We start from the raw sequence: 20076 nt of genomic DNA on the forward strand, positions 1-20076 counted from the left end.
TGATTAAGCAAGCCCTGAATGGGTTCAAAGAATCTATATGGGTGATTCTGATACCCAGTTAGGATTGAGAACCATTGTCTTAAACAAACATCATGTTGCTTCCCTGATGAATAAGTTTCAGATCCTATAATATGTGCATTATAGACTCCAGACCCTTGGTGTTGGCATCTGAGCCTCTATCTCCAATCTGATGCCAGTGTGCCATTACTCCCTTTCACATTCCTCCTCTCTAACCACCAGGACTGCTGTTATCCCCAAACATCTCAAAGGCAGCGATGAGATTTTACCCACTGATTTTATATTTTCCACCCCACTTAGCACAGTGCTAAGTTAAAAAATACTGGGTTCCAATACAATTATATGCAATTTATAATACAATTTATGCAATACAATTATAAAACACCTTTTTCCTGCTTTTTGAACTTACAGAAAGCAGAGAAAATTTAATAATTTTAGACTTACCGAGTTATTCTTTTATTTTGGGGCTATACTATTCATGTGTTCCAAGAGGCCATATTTTGCAGGGGAATTTCACCCAAACCCATATTTCTGATATGTATTTAACATAACAGTGGTTCTAGAATTTTAGTGTATTTCAGCCTCACCTGAGATACTTGTTAGAAATACAAATTCTTGGGCCCCACTCTAAACCTACTTTCAATTCATACTGTGAAAATCCCTGTTCATAGTATCATGTTTTGTGCAGCTTGGGGGAGAGGCCTCCCAGTTGTCATCATTCTCCCTGTCAACAGAGAGTGGTCAGTGCTACCTAAGCTGGTATGGAAGATAGAAATGGACCCACCTCATGCAGGAGGTAGTAGGTAAAAGCCTGGAATACATGATAAAGGATCAGTGTGGGAAGCATGGGAAATGCATGGAAGCCAGTTCCTGAGCAAACCTAGGAAAGCTGAGAGAGGTTCAAATTGTAACTGAGATTTTTAAAGTTGACAAAGCCATGATATGTTTTATTATTATTTGTTTTTAAGGAACACAGCTGAACACAGTAGGGATCAAATAAACAAAGATTCTTTTAAAACCATCACTTAAAATACTGCAGAACTGAGTGAACCCATTCCAATTAATGTTATGAGTACATGAGAATAACTGCCATCAGGGAGAGGATGTTCCTACTGTTAACCTGCCACACCATTGCTCAGCTGGCCCCCAAGTCCTGCTGTCATGTTTAATGAAGGGATCAATGATGGTCGATTGGATTGTCTTCTTCATTCAGTGATGGTGACAGGTCCAGTACACATGCTGAATGGAATAGAGCAAATAAGCATTCTATTTGTCAACCTGGTGTGAACTAAGATCAAATGTTCCCATTATTTCCCAAACATTGAAAGCTACTCTGATCTGCATAGATGCTTCCTGCTTTGACATTTTTGTTTGTTTTGAATTTATCCCTTTTCTTTTGGTCCTCAGTGATGTTGGAGATTTACTATTCTATGCCTTCCCCATCTGTGCCTCTTTGAGCCCCATTTGTTGGGCAGATGGCCATTCTCAACAGTTAGCCAGAAATCAATGGCCTAGAATTTTGCCTTATTCTTCTCTTTTTTCCTCAAATTTTTATTTAAATTCTAGTTAAGATATAGTGTAATAGTGGTTTCAGAATAGAATTGAGGGTGCCTGGGTGGCTCAGTGGGCTAAATGTTATGATCCCAGGGTCCTGGGATTGAGTCCCATGTTGGGCTCCCTGCTCAGGGGAGAGTCTGCTTCTTCCTCCCTCTCTGCCCCCTCCCCCTCTGCCTCCTACTCTTTCTCTCTCAAATAAATAAATAAAATCCTTTTTTTTAAAGGGTAGAATTGATTCATTACTTACGTATAACACCCAGTGCTCATCACAAATACTCTCCTTAATACCCATCACCCATTTAGCCCATTCCCCACCCACCACCCCTCTAGCAGCCTTTCAATTTGTTCTCTCTAGTTAAGAGTCTCTTATGGTTTGTTTCTCTTTTTTTCTTTCCCCTATGTTCATCTGTTCTATTTCCTAAATTCTACATATGAAATCATATGGTATTTGTCTTTCTCTGACTGACTTATTTCACTTAGCATTATGCTCTCTAGCTCCACCCACGTTATTGCAAATAGCAAAATTTCTTTTGATGGCTGAGTAATATTCCATTATATACACCATATCTTCTTTATCCAATCATCAGTTGATGGACATTTGGGCTCTTTCCATAATTTGGCTATTGTTGATAAATCTATAAACATCAGAGTATAGGTGCTCCTTTGAATCCGTATTTTTGTATCCTTTGGGTAAATACTTAGTATTGCAATTGCTGGATCATAGGCTAGTTCTATTTCTAACTTTTTGGGGAACCTCCATTCTGTTTTCCTGAGTGACTACCCCAATTTACATTTCAAACAACTGAAGCCAGGCAAATAGATAGTTAATAAATTACTGAGCGTGCCTGGCTGGTTTAGTAAGTTGAGCAGCCAGCTCTTGATTTCAACTCAAGTCACAATCTCAGGGTCCTGGGATTGAGCCCTGTATCTGGCTCCATGCTCAATAGGGAGTCTGAGAATTATTTCTCTCTCCCTCTCTGCCCCTCCCCCCACTTCCACATTCTCTCTCAAATAAATAAAATATTAAAAAAATAAATCGAGTGGCATATTGCAAAGAATGGATGATAAGGTCTAGAGATGGAAGATGGAGCTAGATGTGAAGTTATGTTGCAAGGAGACCTACTGTAATTAAGAACTTGCTTACAAGGAAGGGGTTTTATTTAGCCTCGAACAGAGACAAATTAGAGGGGTTCAAAGTTATAAAGCATGTTTGTAGCAAAAAGGCAATTGACCCTTTCATTTTTTACTTGACCCATAACACAGGAACAATGGGTCACTCACTGGAGAATTAGAGGCAGTATTTTTGAAAGGATAAAAACAAAGACTGTTTTATACTCGGTGTATAACTTGTGGAATTTACCACTGACAGAATCATTGAGGAAAAGATTTTCTTTGGAAATAATAGTAAAATCTAGTTAGTAACCTGCAAGTAAAATTTATGAATTCTAAATTTCAACCTACAAATAAAAAAATATACAACTCTACTTGTTGGAAGATACATATATAAAACAAGTGCATCAGGGCACTTACAATAATATAAATATTCTAGTATCTGAGGGAACACTGCTTTCTTAAAAGACTGTATTCTGAACAGATATCAACCTCAAACTCTATGCCCATGTGAATGCTTCCAGACGCTGTGAATTAAGCAGTATGCCACTGATTTTTGGAGGCATGTTAGCTCCTTTAGGCCACCAGGATTCTATTAAGTGCTTTAGAAGAGGTAATCTAATCTACTGAATGGCCCGAAAGATCAAAAGCACCTCCAAGCACAAGCTACTCCTCCACTTCTCAACAATAGGATCAGGGAACTGGGAATATTATTTCACCTGCTGAGGGAAGGCAGGTGAAAGTACTGGTCACAGGGCAGGCAATTATCTCTTTGCTATGCGTTAAGCAGCATTTTCGCCTAGCTGATAAATTATTTCCAGCTGTTGGCAACAATTTTCTCCTCATCATGGCAGGAGCAAGAGACCCTGGCAAATGTTGAAGAGCAGTGTGAGTCACTGATTAAATCCAAGATCCAGCTGGAGGCCAGAGTCAAGGTGCTGTCTGCGCGAGTGGAGGAAGAAGAGGAGATAAATTCCGAGCTGACGGCCAGGGGGCGGAAGCTCGAAGATGAATGTTCCGAGTTGAAGAAAGAAATCGATGACCTGGAAACAATATTGGTGAAGTCACAGAAGGAGAAGTGTGCTACGGAGCACAAGGTACTTTCCTCGATAATGTTAGGGGGGCCTGGACGCCCCAGTCCCACTCCCCATCAGGTTCCAGTATCAGACTTGTTCAGCCTAAATGAATGAACACGGTGGCTCGCAGCTTTACAGCAGGCCCAATCGGAACCAGCATGAAACGAAGGGTCGGATGACCTGTGTGCTGTCCCAATTCAAATTTCCAATTCGAACTTATGGGACCGCACTTAATTTTCCAAATGAAACATCTTCACTTGTTTCAGTCTTATTACATCTGAAATCTAGTGGAAAGACCAGAAGAGTTTCATTGGGCCTCTGAGTATCCTTGTCTGGAAGGAGAGTGATCGTGATGCAGTTTACTGAAAGGTGATTTGGGATGTGTCTGAACCTCTAGCTCTGTGATTAATTTGAAGTTCGACCTTGAGGATGTCATGTTAATTCCAGTTAAGGGTTTTGACATTCCATTCATTTCATTTGAGGATTTTAACTTGCGCATCTGTGTATGAATTGAAACTAGCTGAGGAGTCCGTTTCCGACCTCTGATGAACAACTGGTCTCTGGAATGACACTGTAATTTTGGCAGATTAAATAGCAACTCTTGTGCCGTTGGTTCCCTTTCATAAAAGCGTGTGGGCCTGATAGAGCCAGCTTCCATTTTTGCATATTTTAACAGCTGGAACTCTTCTTTCATTGCCACTCTCAGGATTTGAGACATGACAAGATTGCTATGTGCCCCCTGAGTACTCAGAAAACTACCATTAGTGGTGCTCTTGTTATATAACAATACAACACACTGAAAACTGGCCATCAAATGAGCTATCCTGATACCTGCTTAACCAGAATACCCCATTCCTTAACACACATACTGTGTGTGTGAGTGTGTGTGTGTGTGTGTGTGTGTGTGTAAGAAAAAGTGAATTTAGAGTTTTTAACAGGAGATTGGGAATTTGGTAACTTTGGTTCTTTATAATCTTGGATACCTCTTGAGACTGTACCAGAAAAGACACAAGATGGCCCTTAGCATGATGCCCACCCTCTAATGCTACTGTCACTGTCGTCGTCCCACAGGTCAAGAACCTGACGGAGGAAGTGGAGTCTCTAAATGAGGATATCAGCAAACTTACCAGAGCAGCCAAGGTCATGCAGGAGGCCCATCAGCAGACACTGGATGACCTGCACATAGAGGAGGAGAAACTCAGCAGCCTGAGCAAAGCCAAGTTGAAGTTGGAACAGCAAGTAGATGAGGTAGGTAGCGCTGTGTCTGGCTAGTGAGCCATCTGCATCTATCCAAACCTCTGATTTCTACTTAATTTATCTTGACAATTTGGGGAAAACTTAGTAGCATGGCTTGTATCTTTGGATACTATTTGGAAACAGAGGTTTATCTGTTTCTCGATGTACACAGAAGCACTCCAGTGCATGAGAAGCCCCTGCGTGTAATCAGTTTTTAAATAGAACCTCCATACAACCCTGGGCAGTGGGGGAAGAGCATCGAGAGGAGTCATAAAGGGTTACCCCTGCAGGTGACTGACTGTCTCCTGTAGCCCCTGCAGAACCTGGTGTTTTGCCCTACAGACAAGCTGGTTCTCTACTTGACACTAGTGTTGAGAGATGAGTTGAAAGGCCCTGTTGTGTCTCCGGTGCTGTGCTGAGGCTTATTTATAATGGAAAGATATGTAAATCACAAGCTGTGACTTGGAAAAATACTTGGCAGATTCTAAAGGTGGTGTCCCTGTTCTGCTCCAAACACCCTGGGAAATAAAGATGTTTTAAACCACCCTTTGTGGTAGCTTCCTCATTCTTCCTTCCCTCCTCAGCTGGTAGAGCATATGCATTCGCTCTAGAAGTTGCAAAAGCTTAGCCTTTATAAAATCCTGACAAGGGTGGTCTGGCTTTTTTACTTAAACTATTTGCTGCTTTTTCCTCATGCCTTTCTATCAGTTGTCTCAATTCTCTTCCTATTTCCATGGATTGTGTGTCTCACAAAGCCTCAGTCTGAGGATTTACTCTGTGTGTGTGCGCCCGCTCGCTCTTTCGCTCTCTCACAAACACACACTCGGTCTCTCCTGGAGTTCATCTGCTCTCAGGTTTTTACATACTCTTTCTAGAAATCTTCCCTCCTCCTCCTCCTATTTGAATTTCCTGTATTTTGCTGGTTACAGAAAATAGCTTCTCTTGCTGAAAAGTAAACCTATCAATATATCAGTGAACAAACAGCCATATTGTATGTGTTCTCTAGCCTCCTGCTAAACCAACCTCAGTATTGTTGACCACACTAATCCAGAAAACACTGGGACATTCCAACCACCCTGGTGGGGAGCCAGGATATGACATCATGATATGGATGAGAAGAGGGTACCAAGGTGGTGAAGGAGATAGGGAAGTCATGCCATGTGAGATGTGTACGAAAGGGCCTGTGAAATCAGCTGCCTCATATTCATAGATGATTGCGTGGAGACAGATTTGCTTGGTGTTGCTCCAGGGAACAGAGCTTAGACTCATGGGAAGAATTTACAGAGAATATTTTGGCTTCTTAGGAGGAAGCACTCCTGAGTAAATGGACTTATCCACCCATGAAATGAGCTGCTGTTTGAAGAAGTAGGCTTCCCAGCAGTGAGAAACCATCAAACAAGGGCTCACTGGCTATTTATTAGTGGCTCCTTCTTTAGGACAGAGCTCATACTGCGTGATCTCCAAAGTTGTCCTTCATCGCCGTAATTTCTAGATTTTTGTTGTCTTATCGATGCACACAATATTTATTTTAAAGCATCTACATCACTGGGCAACATTTACGTAATCTGTGCATTTTTCTTTTTTCCAGAAGTTAAGTGTTAATGAACACATCTAGCAAAGTATACACTTCACCAATGTATTTGGCTAAATAATACCTCTTTTTGTCAGCTTGAGGGTGCCCTTGAGCAGGAGAGAAAAGCAAGAATGAACTGTGAGAGGGAAAGGAGCAAACTGGAGGGCGATTTTGAGCTGCACCGCAAGAGCATGGAGCACCTGGAGAGCAGCCAGCTGCAGCTGGCAGGAAAGCTGAGCGAGTAAGCCACCTTGCTGTTGACCTGACATTCGGGAAGACCTTAGATTGGAAGGAACAGCTCTTCATTCATTTATCCTTGTGACTCCAGGGCCAGATGTCTTAAGACCTGAAGGGGAAGATAACAAGCCTAGGAAATGATTTTTTTTTTTTTTTGCTGGACTTTATTATATGGTTGTAAAAAAGAGTCAGTGCATAATCTAGAAGATGATGAGTGAGAAGGTATCTGACTAGCAGATGGGAAAGAAAAGTGTAAGGCATATGAGATGTAAATTATTGAAATTTGAGGCTACAAGTCCAAAATACAAGTCCAAAAATAAAAATGGCTTACTTCTTTTACTCATGATGAGTGCAATGGCATAAAAAGTAAAAATAAAACAAAAATATAAAGCAAAAATAAATAAAAACGAAACAAAACAATCTCTAATATAAAGTTCAACATAAGCCTCTGATCACTTTTAAAAAGTTGGCCAGATTTAACTTCATTGTTATTTGTGTAGCTTTTTCTATCAAGTAATTTACCCTAAAAAATACTAAATTTTAAAATTTAAAGCAAAACATAACAATCAAAATGAGTGGAGCTTTCAGCTCCCTTGGATTCAGGGCAAGACGGCCCCTCAGTCTAGTTTCATTAGTGAAATGGACTTTCTCCTCTTGTCTCTTGTCATCCCCTGCTGAGCTAGACTTAATTCTAACCATTAGGGATTTTCAAGTTATTGGGAATAGATCAAATAAGAGCGGGAGGCAGCGAGGCCCAAGAGTGAGGTAAGGTCAGGGTAAAGCTAGGAGCACATCCATCGCTGGAGCCACAAGGAGAAGGGAGTCAAGTGAGCAGCTATGAGCTCCTGGTCTTTCTGTGTGCATGAGTTGCCATGATACATGCTCATGTTCAGGCTTGATTAATATTCTAAGAAGTTACTGGACTTGATAGGTGTTTGGAAAAAGAAGAAATAAGTAATCCCATAAATGTATGGAATGGTGAAACCATGATAGAGGTCCCTGAGCATTCAATTTTAAGATGATGTTTCAGTTCAGCAAAGTGAAAATGATGTTCCATGTCCTTGTAGGCCGTAAGTCAATGAGCTCCGGCATTTTAGAAATCTGTGTTTTCAGAAAGGTACAACTTTAACTCTAAAACTTTTCCTCTAAATGGACTTATGACCTATGTATATATAAAAACTTAATACATGATAAAGGTATTACGTATTTCATTGAAAGCATTTCAAATCAGTGATGACTGGATAGAGAGTACTTAATAAATGATGCTGAGGTTATTAGCTATTCATTTTCTGAGATGCGAGGTAGAAATTTAACTTTCACTAGTCACATGCACAAAATCCAGTTGCATTAAAGAATTAAGTGTAAAAACAAGGCTATAAAACCATTAGAAAATGAAGCATAATTCACAATCCCTAAGATATAGAAGCAACTTAAATGTCCTTTGATGGATAAATGGATACAGAAGATGTGGTGTATACATATAGTGGAATATTATTCAGCCTTTAAAAAGAAGGAAACCCTGCCATATGTGACGCCATAGATGAACCTGGAGGATACAATGCTAAGTGAAATAGGAGTCATAGAAAAACAAATACTTCATGATTTGTTTATATGAGGCATCGAAAATAGTCAAACTTATAGAAACAGATTAGAATGGTGATTGCTAGGGGCTGGAGGGAGTGGAAAATAGGGATATTATTTAATGGGTAGACAGTTTCAGTTATGCAAGATGACTGAGTTCTAGAAATCTGTACGGCATTGTGCCTATAGTTAGCATTACCGTATTAGGCACTTAAATATCTGTTAAGAGGGTAGGTCTCATGTTGAATGTTCTTACCACAATAAACACAACAAAACTCATTGGAAGACAATATAGGTGATAAGTCTTAGGAAAATGGCAGGTTAAGTTTTCTTGACTAAGTGTCAAAAGCCAGAGACCGGAAAAGAATATTTTGATACGTTTAATGATATAAAATATTTAAACATTTAAGTGGCAAATGCCAGCATAAGTAAAATCAGAACAAGTGATATAAGATGCGAGAAATATTTGCAGCAGACGTCAGAAAATAAATAAGTATACTAACAGGAAATCTATAGTTCAATAATTATATGAACAACCTAGGAGACCAATGATTAAAGACACCAAGTAGATTATTTGGTTTATGGACCATTTTTATTTATTTATTTATTATTATTTTTTTTTATTTATGGACCATTTTTAAATCCTCATAGTTGACAAGATGCTGCCTTACTGTTAAACAAAGACATTAAAAAGAAAAACATTTTAACTTCTCTAAGGCTAGGAAAAATTTAGAAGTATGCTAATATTAAGTGTAAATGAGGAAGAAGAATCTCAAACTGCTATTGGAGGGCAAAGGGCAGGGTTATATATTTTTAAGCACGCACTTACACTTGCCCCAGAGATTCCCTGCTCAGTATCCACTCTAAGGAAACACTCACATGTGTACAAGGGGGCATGGATATGAACAGTGTTATTTATAGAAGGAAAATATTGGGGAAAACTTAAGTTCTTACTAATAGGGAAATGGATAAATAAATTACAGCATGCCTAAGTCATGGAGTAGTATGTCATAGTTAATTTTTAAATGAAATAATTTATGTGTGGGCCAACATGGGAACACCCCTAAAGTGTCATTGGGCTAAAAATAAGTTATAGAACTATAAATACAGATGCCACATTATGCCTTTCACAGTAAAGAAAGTGAAACTATTTCTACCAATATATAAACACAAACGTATGTCAATACTTAGAAAAATGTCTGGAAGGATTCACACCAAATTGCTACTGGTGTTTACCTGTAGGGAAGGAACAAAGATTGGGTGTCATTGCTGAGAAGATTCCAGATAGAAATATAATAGTTGAATTTTTACAATGAGAATGAATTCATGTGCCATTACTATAATTTTAAAAATATTTAAGCCAAACGTTATCAATCTCAACAATTCCATTTAATACATTTTTCCCCTCACAGGAAAGAACTAGAAATGAATCAGATGAATTCAAAGGTGGAGAAGGAGAGAAGCCTGGTGGCTCAGCTTCAGAACATGGTTAAAGAGCTTCAGGTGATTGTTTATTCAAATACCTGTGAGTAGCTGTATATAGATTCATGGGGGATAACAAACGCTTTGCCAGGGGATCCAGACCCTTAGCCAACTATGGATAGAGGCAGAAGAGAGCAGTGGTTAAGAAGGGAAAGTGTGGCATTCCCCAGATAATGTGATTCAGGAAAATTACTTTTTCAACTTCGGCTTTCTTATCATAATAACAACATAGATAATTTGTTGAATATTTGCAGTGAACCAAACATTGTGCTGAAAGCCTCGGTTATTTATTTTTTTGGTTATTAATCTTCCTGACAACTTTGAGCTAATATTATTAAATGCAACGGAACATTTAAGTGGTAAGCATAGAGCCTGATCCATGGTAAGCGTTCAGTGTTAGCAATTTAATTTTTTATAATGATTAGTTTTTGTGATTAACAGGCAATTCTATTTCTGTGCCGAAAATCTGTTTTATATCTACTTGTAGTCTCAAAACATTATTTGATAATGGGAAGCTATTTATAAGTTTTAGATCATGTGGCTGTTTTATACTATTTGACCATGTTCTAGAGTAACATAAATATGTACGGATACACACACATACACACACACACACACACACACACACACACACACATATCCAACTCCCTACGTATGCTGTATGCATATACATCTGTATGATAGATGTTTTTCCTTTGGAGCTAAAAATTTATCTCAGTAATGTAGCCATTACTCAAAATAATTTTGAGCCTCTTTCTGATAATTATTTTCTGAGACATTTTGAACCAAATAAGAAAGCCAGTCTCACTGATTTATAGGCATGATTTCAAACACAATATTAATCTCCAAGTGATTATCTATCATATTCACCAGGCTTGTCTTCAAATGATACTTGACTTTATCCAAAATAAAAAGACTCAGAAGTTTCAATTTATCCAAGAGACAAATACTCTTCCCTTGATGATTTTTAAAAAATGCTCTGAAGATTATTTCTGAAGAAACACTTCAGAAATGTTTGGTTTAATGATAGTATTGTTTGGGATAAAGGTATTGGATCCCAAAATAACTAGTGGGAAGGGAATCGTGTTTACTTGGATGTAGAAGTCATACATTTTTTAGCGCCTTTTCTGTCACAACTCATCTACAGATCTGATAGCCTACGTATTGGCATGATCTAGAAATCCACATTTTCTCATTTCAAGGAAAGGAAAACACATTCTAAAATAGATTCTATCCTTTTCTACCCCTATCCTAACCTACGCCTAATTATACGAGGTGATAGTTAATGAATATCAGTGGCTTCCCTGAACCACAGTGACGCTATCGAGATTTGTAGAGCCATTTGCCCTTACGCTAAAAGGGTTTTGGGCTCTGAGAGTTCTTATCACTAATTTTCTTTATGTAATAATTTTGCCTCTAATGGTATCAGATTACCATTCACGGTAGCAGCCCGCATTCCTCCACCGATTTTAATTTGTTACTTCAGATCTCCTGGTAACTTGGAGTCACCTGCTAACTAAGAAGCTAAATCACCAAGTTTGTCAGAATTATGTGTAAAATTACACTGGTGCTGTTTCTTGTGAGTGAGTTGCTTGGACTCAGAGATATTCATTCTATCCATCAGATATTTTTGCGCAAGTTCACAATAATTGAGATTGGTCAGCTAATTCTAGAAGAGTAAATATTGCATATAAAATTCATCGTGTTAGTTTTTATTAACTTGCTTTAAATTTTTTTCTTGTTATATGAAAAATGTTTCCTATTGCTTTGGAAAGTGCTCTTTACTGTACTTTCCCGTCCATGTATAGAATTTAATGAAGATGCTCATCACCAAGTACTGGAAGATTGGGGCAACTGCACATTTGAATTCTGGTCTTTGTACTGGTTTGAGGAAAACCACTTAATTTCTGTGTATTCTATCTCCTTTGTAAAATGACTTTTCTTAGTGTTGAGAAATGTACAGAAATTCAGTAAACTCTTCAATATAAAATATGCTACAAGTGCTTAGTAAAAGTCAAAATTATTTATTGTTGCAGGTACAGATACAAGGTTTAAAGAGGGAACTGGAAGTTGAAAGGACCACTCGAGCCAAGGTGGAGAGGGAGAGAGCTAACCTCACTCAAGAACTGGAAAACTTGAACCAGAGACTGGAGGAGGCAGGAGGCACCAGTTTGGCTCAGCTGGACATAACTAAGAAACAGGAAACAAAATTCCAGAAGCTTCGCCGAGAAATGGAAAATGCTACATTGCACTTCGAGACAACTTCGGCCTCTTTGAAGAAGAGACATGCAGACAGCCTGGCTGAACTCCAGGGCCGACTTGAAAATTTACAACAGGTCAAGCAGAAATTAGAAAAAGACAAGAATGACTTGCAGCTAGAAGTGGATGACCTCCTGACCAATGTTGAACAGATGACCAGAGCTAAGGTAAACATCCCCAGGTCCACCTTATGGACTTCAGAACATGAAAGTAAGTAGGAAAGGGAAAGAAAAAGAAAAATAAACAAGATTGGTGACTTGAGGTATTTGCTAACGGAGGCTATAGTTCTTTAGATAGACTAGACCAGGCTTAATCTCGGTTGACATTGTTAAGGTCACATGGCTATTACCTGAATGTAGCCTGACAGGAGCCTCAGGTTTTATTGGAGTTCCAGTCCATATGTCTTGCGGGTCTTTCTGGTGATGACATAAATAGGTAGGCTGAAAAGTGAAGCCACTAGTTATGAGTTGTGTGTCTCTCTTGAAGAATGGCTTTGAGTTGGGAGCATTCCTTGGGGGTGGCTCAGACACTCTTGTGTTTGTCTCAGTGAATGGTGGACACAAAGAGCTTTGCTAAGAGGAGAGACCTCCTCCCACCTCCATCTTCTCTGGCATTTCTTTGACCAGCCAGCACTTAGAAGGAAGTTTCACCACATGTTCTTTCTTCACTGAGCCCTTTAATCCATATAGTATAAGCTCTTACATCAAATGACTGTATCATCGGATCATAGGTAATGGCCATCCTACCTTCTGGTATTTGAGAGAAGGCTTCCTTTAGGTTAGTCAGAACAAATACAAGTATAAAATATTTTATTGAGCTTTGCTTTATTGTGCTTCACAGATATTGTGGTTTTTTACAATTGAAGGCTTGTGGCAACCCTAAGTGGAGCAAGTCTATTAGTGCCATTTATCTAACAGCATTTTCTCATTTCATGTCATGGTTTGGTAATTAATTTCAGACTTTTTCGTTATGATTATATTTATTGTGATCTGTGATCAGTGATCTTTGATGTTACTATTGTAATTGTTTGGGGGCACCAAGAACCATGTCCATATAAGATGGCAGACTTAATCAATTAATATGTGTGTTCTGATTGCTCCACCGACTGGCCGTTCTCCTCTCTCCCTCCCTCTCCTTAGGCCTCTCTATTCCCTGAGACACAGCAATATTGAAAGTAGGCCAGTTAATAACCTTACAATGCCTTCTAAGTGTTCAAGTGAAAGGAAGAGTTGTACATCTCTCACTTTAAATCAAAAGCTAGAAATGATTAAGCTTAGTGAGGAAGGCATGTTGGAAGCCAAGACAGGCTGACAGCTAGCTAGGCCTCTTGTGCCAAATGGTTAGCCAACTTGTGAATGCAAAGGAAAAATACTTGAAGGAAATTAAAAGTGCTACTCCAGTGAGCACATGAATTATAAGCAAGTGAAATAGCCTTATTGCTGATATGGCAAAAGTTTTAGTGGTCTGGATAGGAGATCAAACCAGCTACAGCATTCGCTTAAGCTAAAACCTAATCCAGAGCAAAGGCCTAACTCTCCACTTCTATAAAGGCTGAGAGGCGTGAGGAAGCTACAGGACATGTTTGAAGCTAGCAGAGCTTCATTCAGGAGGTTTAAAGAAGGAAGCTGTCTCTGTAATATTTCGAGGTGAAGCGGCAAGTGATGATGGAGAAATTGCAACAAGGTTTCCAGAAGATCTAGCTTATAATTCATGGAAGTGACTACTCTAAACAAAGAAACTCAATGTAGACCAAAACAGTCTTCTATTGAAAGAAGATGTCATCTAGAACTTTCATAGCTAGAGAGAAAAAGGCAATGCCCAGCTTCAAAGGCAGGCTAACTCTCTTGTTAGGGCCTAAAGTTGAAGCCAATGCTCATTTGCCATTCCGAAAACCCTTGGACCCTTAAGAATGGTGCTAAATCTACTTTGCCTGTGCTGTAGAAATTAAAAAAGCCTGAATGACAACACATATTTGAAGCCCACCGTTGAGACCTACTGCTTGGAAAAGAAGATTCCTTTCAAAATACTACCACTCATTGACAATGCACCTGGTCACTAAAGAGTCCTAATGAAGATGTAAAACAAGATTCATGTTGTCTTCATACCTAACACAACAGCCATTCTGCAGCCTGTGTATCAAGGACACATTTTGACTCTCAAGTCTTAGGATTTAAGAAATACATTTTTTTAAGTCTATAGCTGCCACAGATCCATCAGTGATTCTGATGGATCTGGACAAAGTAAATTGAAAATCTTCTAAAAAGCATTCACCATTCCAGATTAAGAATATTCTACATTAAGAACATTCATGATTCATAGGAAGAGGTTAAAATATCAACATTAATAGGAGTTTCAAAGAAGTTGGTTCCAATCCTTCCGGATAACTTTAAGAGGTTCAAGACTCCACTGAAGGAAGTAAACTGAAGATGTGGAAATAGCAAGAGAACTAGAATTAGAAGTGGAGCCTGAAGATGGGACTGAATGATTGCAATCTCATGATACAACTTTAACGGATAAGGAGTTGCTTCCTATAAATGAGCAAAGGAAGTGGTTTCTGGAGACAGAGTCTACTCCTAATAAAGATGCTTTGAAGATTGTTGAAATGACAACAAAGGTTTACAGTATTACATAAAGTTAATTAAAAGCACTAGCAGCATTTGAGAGGATTGACTCCAATTTTGAAGGAAGATCTACTGTGGGTAAAATGCTATCTGACAGCATCACACGATACACAGAAACCACTTATGAAAGGAAGAGTCAATTGATGTGTCAAAACTCATTGTCTTATTTTAAGACGTGGCCACAGCCACTCCAACCTTCAGCAACCACCACCCTGATCAGTCAGCAGCCATCAACGTTGAGCGAGATCTTCCACCAGCAAAAAGATTATGTGACTCAGTGAAAACTCAGACAATGATTAGCATTTTTTAGCAATCCAGCATTTTAAATTATGGCATACAGATTTTTTAGACATAATGCTATTGCACAATTAATAGACTACAATATAGTGTAAATATAACTTTTATGTATACTGGGAAACAAATTCACTGACTTGCTTCTTTGTGGTATGACCTTTATTGCGGTGGTCTGGAACAGACCCTGCAGTACCTCCGAGGTATGCCTGTAGCCAGCATCACATTCTCCTTGTGAGCAGAATTGGTACAGGTATCTGGAAAAGAGACAAACCAACAGTAAAGCTCAACCTGCATGTACCATAGCCAGAAAAAATTACAGCATTTCTTTAGAGAGATTGAGTGGCTCCTAAAATATTTAGCATTAATTCCCTTTAAAAACCATATTAAGTAGAAAGAAACACAACCACCCTGCTCTTCCTTCTATTTCTCTCCATCGTCCGTGCCAACCCACCCCCAATTATCTTAGAATATAAATCTCGTAAGGATTTAAGTCTTCTCTCCTCTGTCTCTTCTGTATTTTGCCTTTTATTGGGACTCATCTTTCTCTCAGCAATGAAAGCATTCCTTCTCCGTACCCTGTAGCCTTCAATTGCTTTCCTCAGCCCAAATGAGCCTCCAGAAGTCCTTACTCTTTATAATCTACTGTGCCTCTTGTTAATCTCAGGAATTCTTCTGTTTCTGCACATCTTAGTAGGAAGTCAGTCATAAAACTGTTGATAGGTTCACCATAAATCCATACTAATTAGATATGAATTTCATACTTTCCAATTTCCTCTAGAATTCCATCACTTCTCAGAAGTTCTTTATTCATCTAAATCACTTTCTGTTTTATTTTAAACAAAATCCTCCCTCAGATTCTAACCCTGACTTTCTAAATCCTTTTCAATAAATGGTAAGACCCAACTGATAAGATCAAGACCTTCTCTCTTCACCTTATATTTTTCTTATGCTCATCCATTTCTTTCTTTCTCGTCCCAAAGAATAAAATATTTTTCCATGTAACCATTATTCACCCATTGCAAAAACAAATCAAAATAGGAAAGACTTTTCCTCAGATACCAGGAGGAGGAAAACAAAGTCTATCCATATCTGCCTCTGTCTCCTTGACCGAAGAGTAGTGCTCCATTTATCTATTGCTGTATAACAAATCATCCCCAAATCTTGTAGTATAGAACAGCAATTTATTATCATCTCTCTTGGTTCTAGGGTTGACAGACTTAGCTCAGATGAGAGTTGAGACTGGAGTCATCTGAACGTTTGTTCATTCCCATGTCTGGTTCCTGGGCTGGGACAACTAACTAGAATGACTGGGGCCTAGGCATAAATCTGTCATGTGGCTAGTTTCCTCACAGCATGGCAACCATGGGGGACTTGGGCTTCTTAACGAGGTAATTTAGGCACAAGAGCAAGTACTATAAAAGACCAAGACAGAGCTGCAACAATTCTAGTGAGGCAGACTTACCATGCAGTGGAGTGATTTACAGGGTAGGGAATCTGCACAAGGTGTGAATACCAGAGAGTGTGGTTCATGGAGGGTTCATCTTTCGAGGCTAAGTCCAGCAGATGTGTACACCTCACTACCTCCTCGCTCCTGTAACCCCTGCAGTGTCTTATTTCCCCTGCTTTTCTTAAGAGTATTCTCTTAGGTTGTTCTTTCAAAATCAGTAATGTCTTCTTTTCCTCAAATTAGCGTGTCTAAAACCAAACTCATCACCTTCTTCTGAATCTCGTGTTTCTTCTGGACATTTCCGCCACAGGCACCCTGTTTCTTCCTATCACCCAGGCTATAAGCCTATAGCTAATTATTTATTTCCTCTCTTGTTCTTTGCTTTCCAGTCAATTCTCATAGCAGGCCAATTCTTCACCGTCTTACAATTTCCTATGCTATTCCCACAAATAGGTAGGGCTTTCATTACCTTTTAACTGGATTATTAAAGTGGTTTCCTAGATTATCTTTCTCACCTTGAGTTTTTCTTTTTTTCAATTTATCCTATATAGTATCTATAGAATATTTCTAGACAAGCTTTATAGAATCACATCCCTGCTTAACAGTGAACTTCAAACCGCTGCTTTTCAAGGTACACCATGACCTGTGATCTGAATCAGCCTGCTCGGCCAATTTTAGATTCTATTACTTTGTTTCATGGACGTTCTATTTCAGCCAAGTTAGAATGTTTGCCTTCCACCAAATATCCTTTGCCCACCAATATGCCTTTTCCAAACTAAGCCTTCTCCTGGAATGCTCAAGTTCAACCTTCCATATTAAAACTTTATCTGTTTCAGAAGTACTGTAGCACTTTTGGGATCCCTCTGGGATTACTGCATTATATAGTCTTTTAACTCTACTTAAATAGAAAGCGTCTCTAAGGCAGAAACCAGGTCTTATTTTACTCTCACTACATGATATGCGTAACTTGCGTCTTCAAGTATTAGCATTAACTTTTACGTATGTCTCTTGGGAATTCTGTGGCTCAGGGGCTAAATGACTACTCAAGGTCACACAGTCATGGTAGAGACGAGCCTCAACTCCCAATTCTGTTTATGTTGGTGGGTGGCCGCATTCTGCTGCTGCCTTAAATATTTCTTGGTGGGATAAATTGATTCTGTTCACTCTCATAGGCATATACATTATGCTAAAATTTTTCTTGAATTGTTTATTTCATCTTTTCCTGAATTATAATGCCAGGAATGCCAATACTCAGTGGTACAGTGGAAGCTGAAGCATTTTTAAAGAGTATATTATGCTGACAGAGAAGCCCAGGGAAATTTAGAAGTTATAGGCAATCTCACAATTATCTTGATTATTTTGAATTCCCATTGGTTCCTGCATTTCTGAGAGATGGCATTTTTAGGCAGCATTTTAAGAATCAGCTTTAAGATGAATGTACATTATTCCATTAACCTCTTCTTTCCTGGTATGAAAATTTAGTGCCTGTCCTTATGCTTAAATTTGAAGTTCTTTTGAAGGTACAACCCATTTGAATGGTACATCCCTGTGTAGGTTACCCTTAGAAAAACAATTGCAATGTCTTTTGTGGATCCTGCTTACAAAAATATATTGTAAATTGAAAATGATCTGCCAATGGTTAACATTGCCTAGGAATACCTACCATTTGAAGCTATGCCTAAGAGCAAGTCTCTTTTCTGTCTGCCCAGGTGGTTGCCTATTCTGCCGATATGCAGAACCCCAGCTGGGCTTTACTACACACAAGTCTCTTAAAACCTGGGGGTTCTCTGGCTCCTTTGCTTGCTGTTTCCACACACCATTGACTAAGTTGTCTTATAGAGCTCTGTGTTCTTTCACCGCCAGCAAACAGGTGCATAGCATAGAATATTCTGGGCCATAAACATAAGTGCCATTTCTCACACCTGGATGTGTTCCTCCTGTCCCAGTTAATGGGTCATTTATTATTGGAGACAACATAAAATGAAGATGGTTCACACAGCAATCATATCTTTATCCGGTTTCCACCAGCACTCAGGATTCGTGACAGTAGGAGCCAACGAGGATGTCAATGTACTATTCCCTTTGTCATTCCTACTTCATATAACAGATACTTCAGAATCTAGTATTTAGCTTTTTTCCCCGTTGCCTCTGCACAGGCCATTATCAGTTCAAATCCCAATTCCAACACTCCCTGGCTGTGTGAATTTGAACAAGGTGTTTAGCCTCTCTGACTCTATTTTCTCATTTATAAAACAGAGTCAGTATGAACTCTTAAGGGATGTCTTGATGAAAAGAATGAGTGTGCCAACTTTGTCAAATTATTTTTAGGAGTGAGAGCAAACCTATTCAACATTTAAAATATAACTAGAACTTTCAGACCATCTAAAGATGGCTACATTCATCACTACTATGGCTTTTTTCTAGTAGCCAGTGGAGAGTGTGGATAATTGAGTGTGCCTGGCATTTGGCATCAGGGCTCTAACCTATATGATGTTGATGGCATTGTATGAGAAACTGGCCATCAGACCTCTACCAAGTTTGGTTACACAATCACCAACAAACCCGGGTGTGCTATGGAACATATTCGAGCTTGAACTATGTGGTATTCCTCTTCAGCCTCTAAATGGGCATGAATCTGATTTGGCTCTTCACTTGTTTGCTGATCAGTGGATAATACCTTGACCAAGTTAAAAAGTAAATTTGGAGGCTGGGGCTCATAAGGAAAGTTTGAATATGACCTCTAAGTAAACTTTAGTGGGCATGTTAGCCAGTCTTTCACTAAAGCAATAATTTGATTGTCTTAGATGTTTATTAAGTACCTATTTTGTGTCAAGCACCGTATACTGCCTTGGGGTTATAAGAAGATGTAATCCAGTAGTTTTTCATGGAGAGTTTAGAATTGTAACTAGTGTAAGCTTGAAGAAAATAATCTTCAACACAGAGTTGGCTCTAGCTGGAGGTCTCCAAGGTTTTTGCTGATTCAGGAATTTCCCAGAGGACTAAACGTGGCATATTTTAAAGGCTCCTGGTCCTTGGCCATTGCTACATCATTCAAATTAGGTTGACATTCAGACCGTTAGGCTCACCACCAGATTTTATACACATCACCATTTTCTTGGAATGCCACTGATGTAGTCTTTTCTTTATTAATTCTTCCTTTTCCACAGCACTCATCATAGAAACAGATCTCATGGGACTATTGAATAGATTGAGATTTAATATATGTAAAGAGCAAAACAAACAGCTACCTATAGGACTATGCAACTATGGAACCATCAATGTTATTTCTGACCATATTAATAAGAAGGATGCAAATTACAGCTAGATAAAGGGGGATACAACAATTTTGCATCAGGCAGCTCTTTATCCTATTTAAGAATCTGGTTTTTTTAAAGATTTTATTTATTTATTCATGAGAGACACACAGAGGCAGAGACACAGGCAGAGGGTCCTCACGAGGAGCCTCATACGGGACTCAATCCCAGGACCCCAGGATCACGCCCTGAGCCAAAGGCAGATGCTCAACCACTGAGCCACCCAGGCGTCCCCTGTTTAAGAATCTTGAGTCTCAAAGTCACTAGCATT

At 39.0% G+C, this 20076-nt stretch overlaps 1 protein-coding gene and 1 long non-coding RNA gene across 2 annotated transcripts in view; one reads left to right on the top strand and one right to left on the bottom strand.

The window, feature by feature from the left end:
- The window catches only part of MYH15 (myosin heavy chain 15), a 154194-nt gene that overhangs the window by 66152 nt on the left and 67966 nt on the right, over positions 1 to 20076 (top strand). Inside the window, exons 23-27 of the mRNA XM_072812239.1 lie at positions 3540 to 3782; positions 4833 to 5009; positions 6666 to 6811; positions 9801 to 9891; positions 11907 to 12296. Of these exons, the coding sequence (XP_072668340.1) occupies positions 3540 to 3782; positions 4833 to 5009; positions 6666 to 6811; positions 9801 to 9891; positions 11907 to 12296 (1047 nt within the window). The remainder of the gene's footprint in view (positions 1 to 3539; positions 3783 to 4832; positions 5010 to 6665; positions 6812 to 9800; positions 9892 to 11906; positions 12297 to 20076) is intronic.
- LOC140625046 (uncharacterized) lies at positions 999 to 17153 on the bottom strand. Its single transcript, XR_012024435.1, has 4 exons — positions 16507 to 17153; positions 15182 to 15298; positions 4889 to 4937; positions 999 to 1257 (listed from the first exon to the last, which is right to left on the bottom strand). It is a non-coding gene; the product is annotated as an uncharacterized lncRNA (long non-coding RNA).

Source organism: Canis lupus, chromosome 35 (assembly GCF_048164855.1).
Source record: "Canis lupus baileyi chromosome 35, mCanLup2.hap1, whole genome shotgun sequence".
Lineage (NCBI taxonomy): Eukaryota > Metazoa > Chordata > Mammalia > Carnivora > Canidae > Canis > Canis lupus.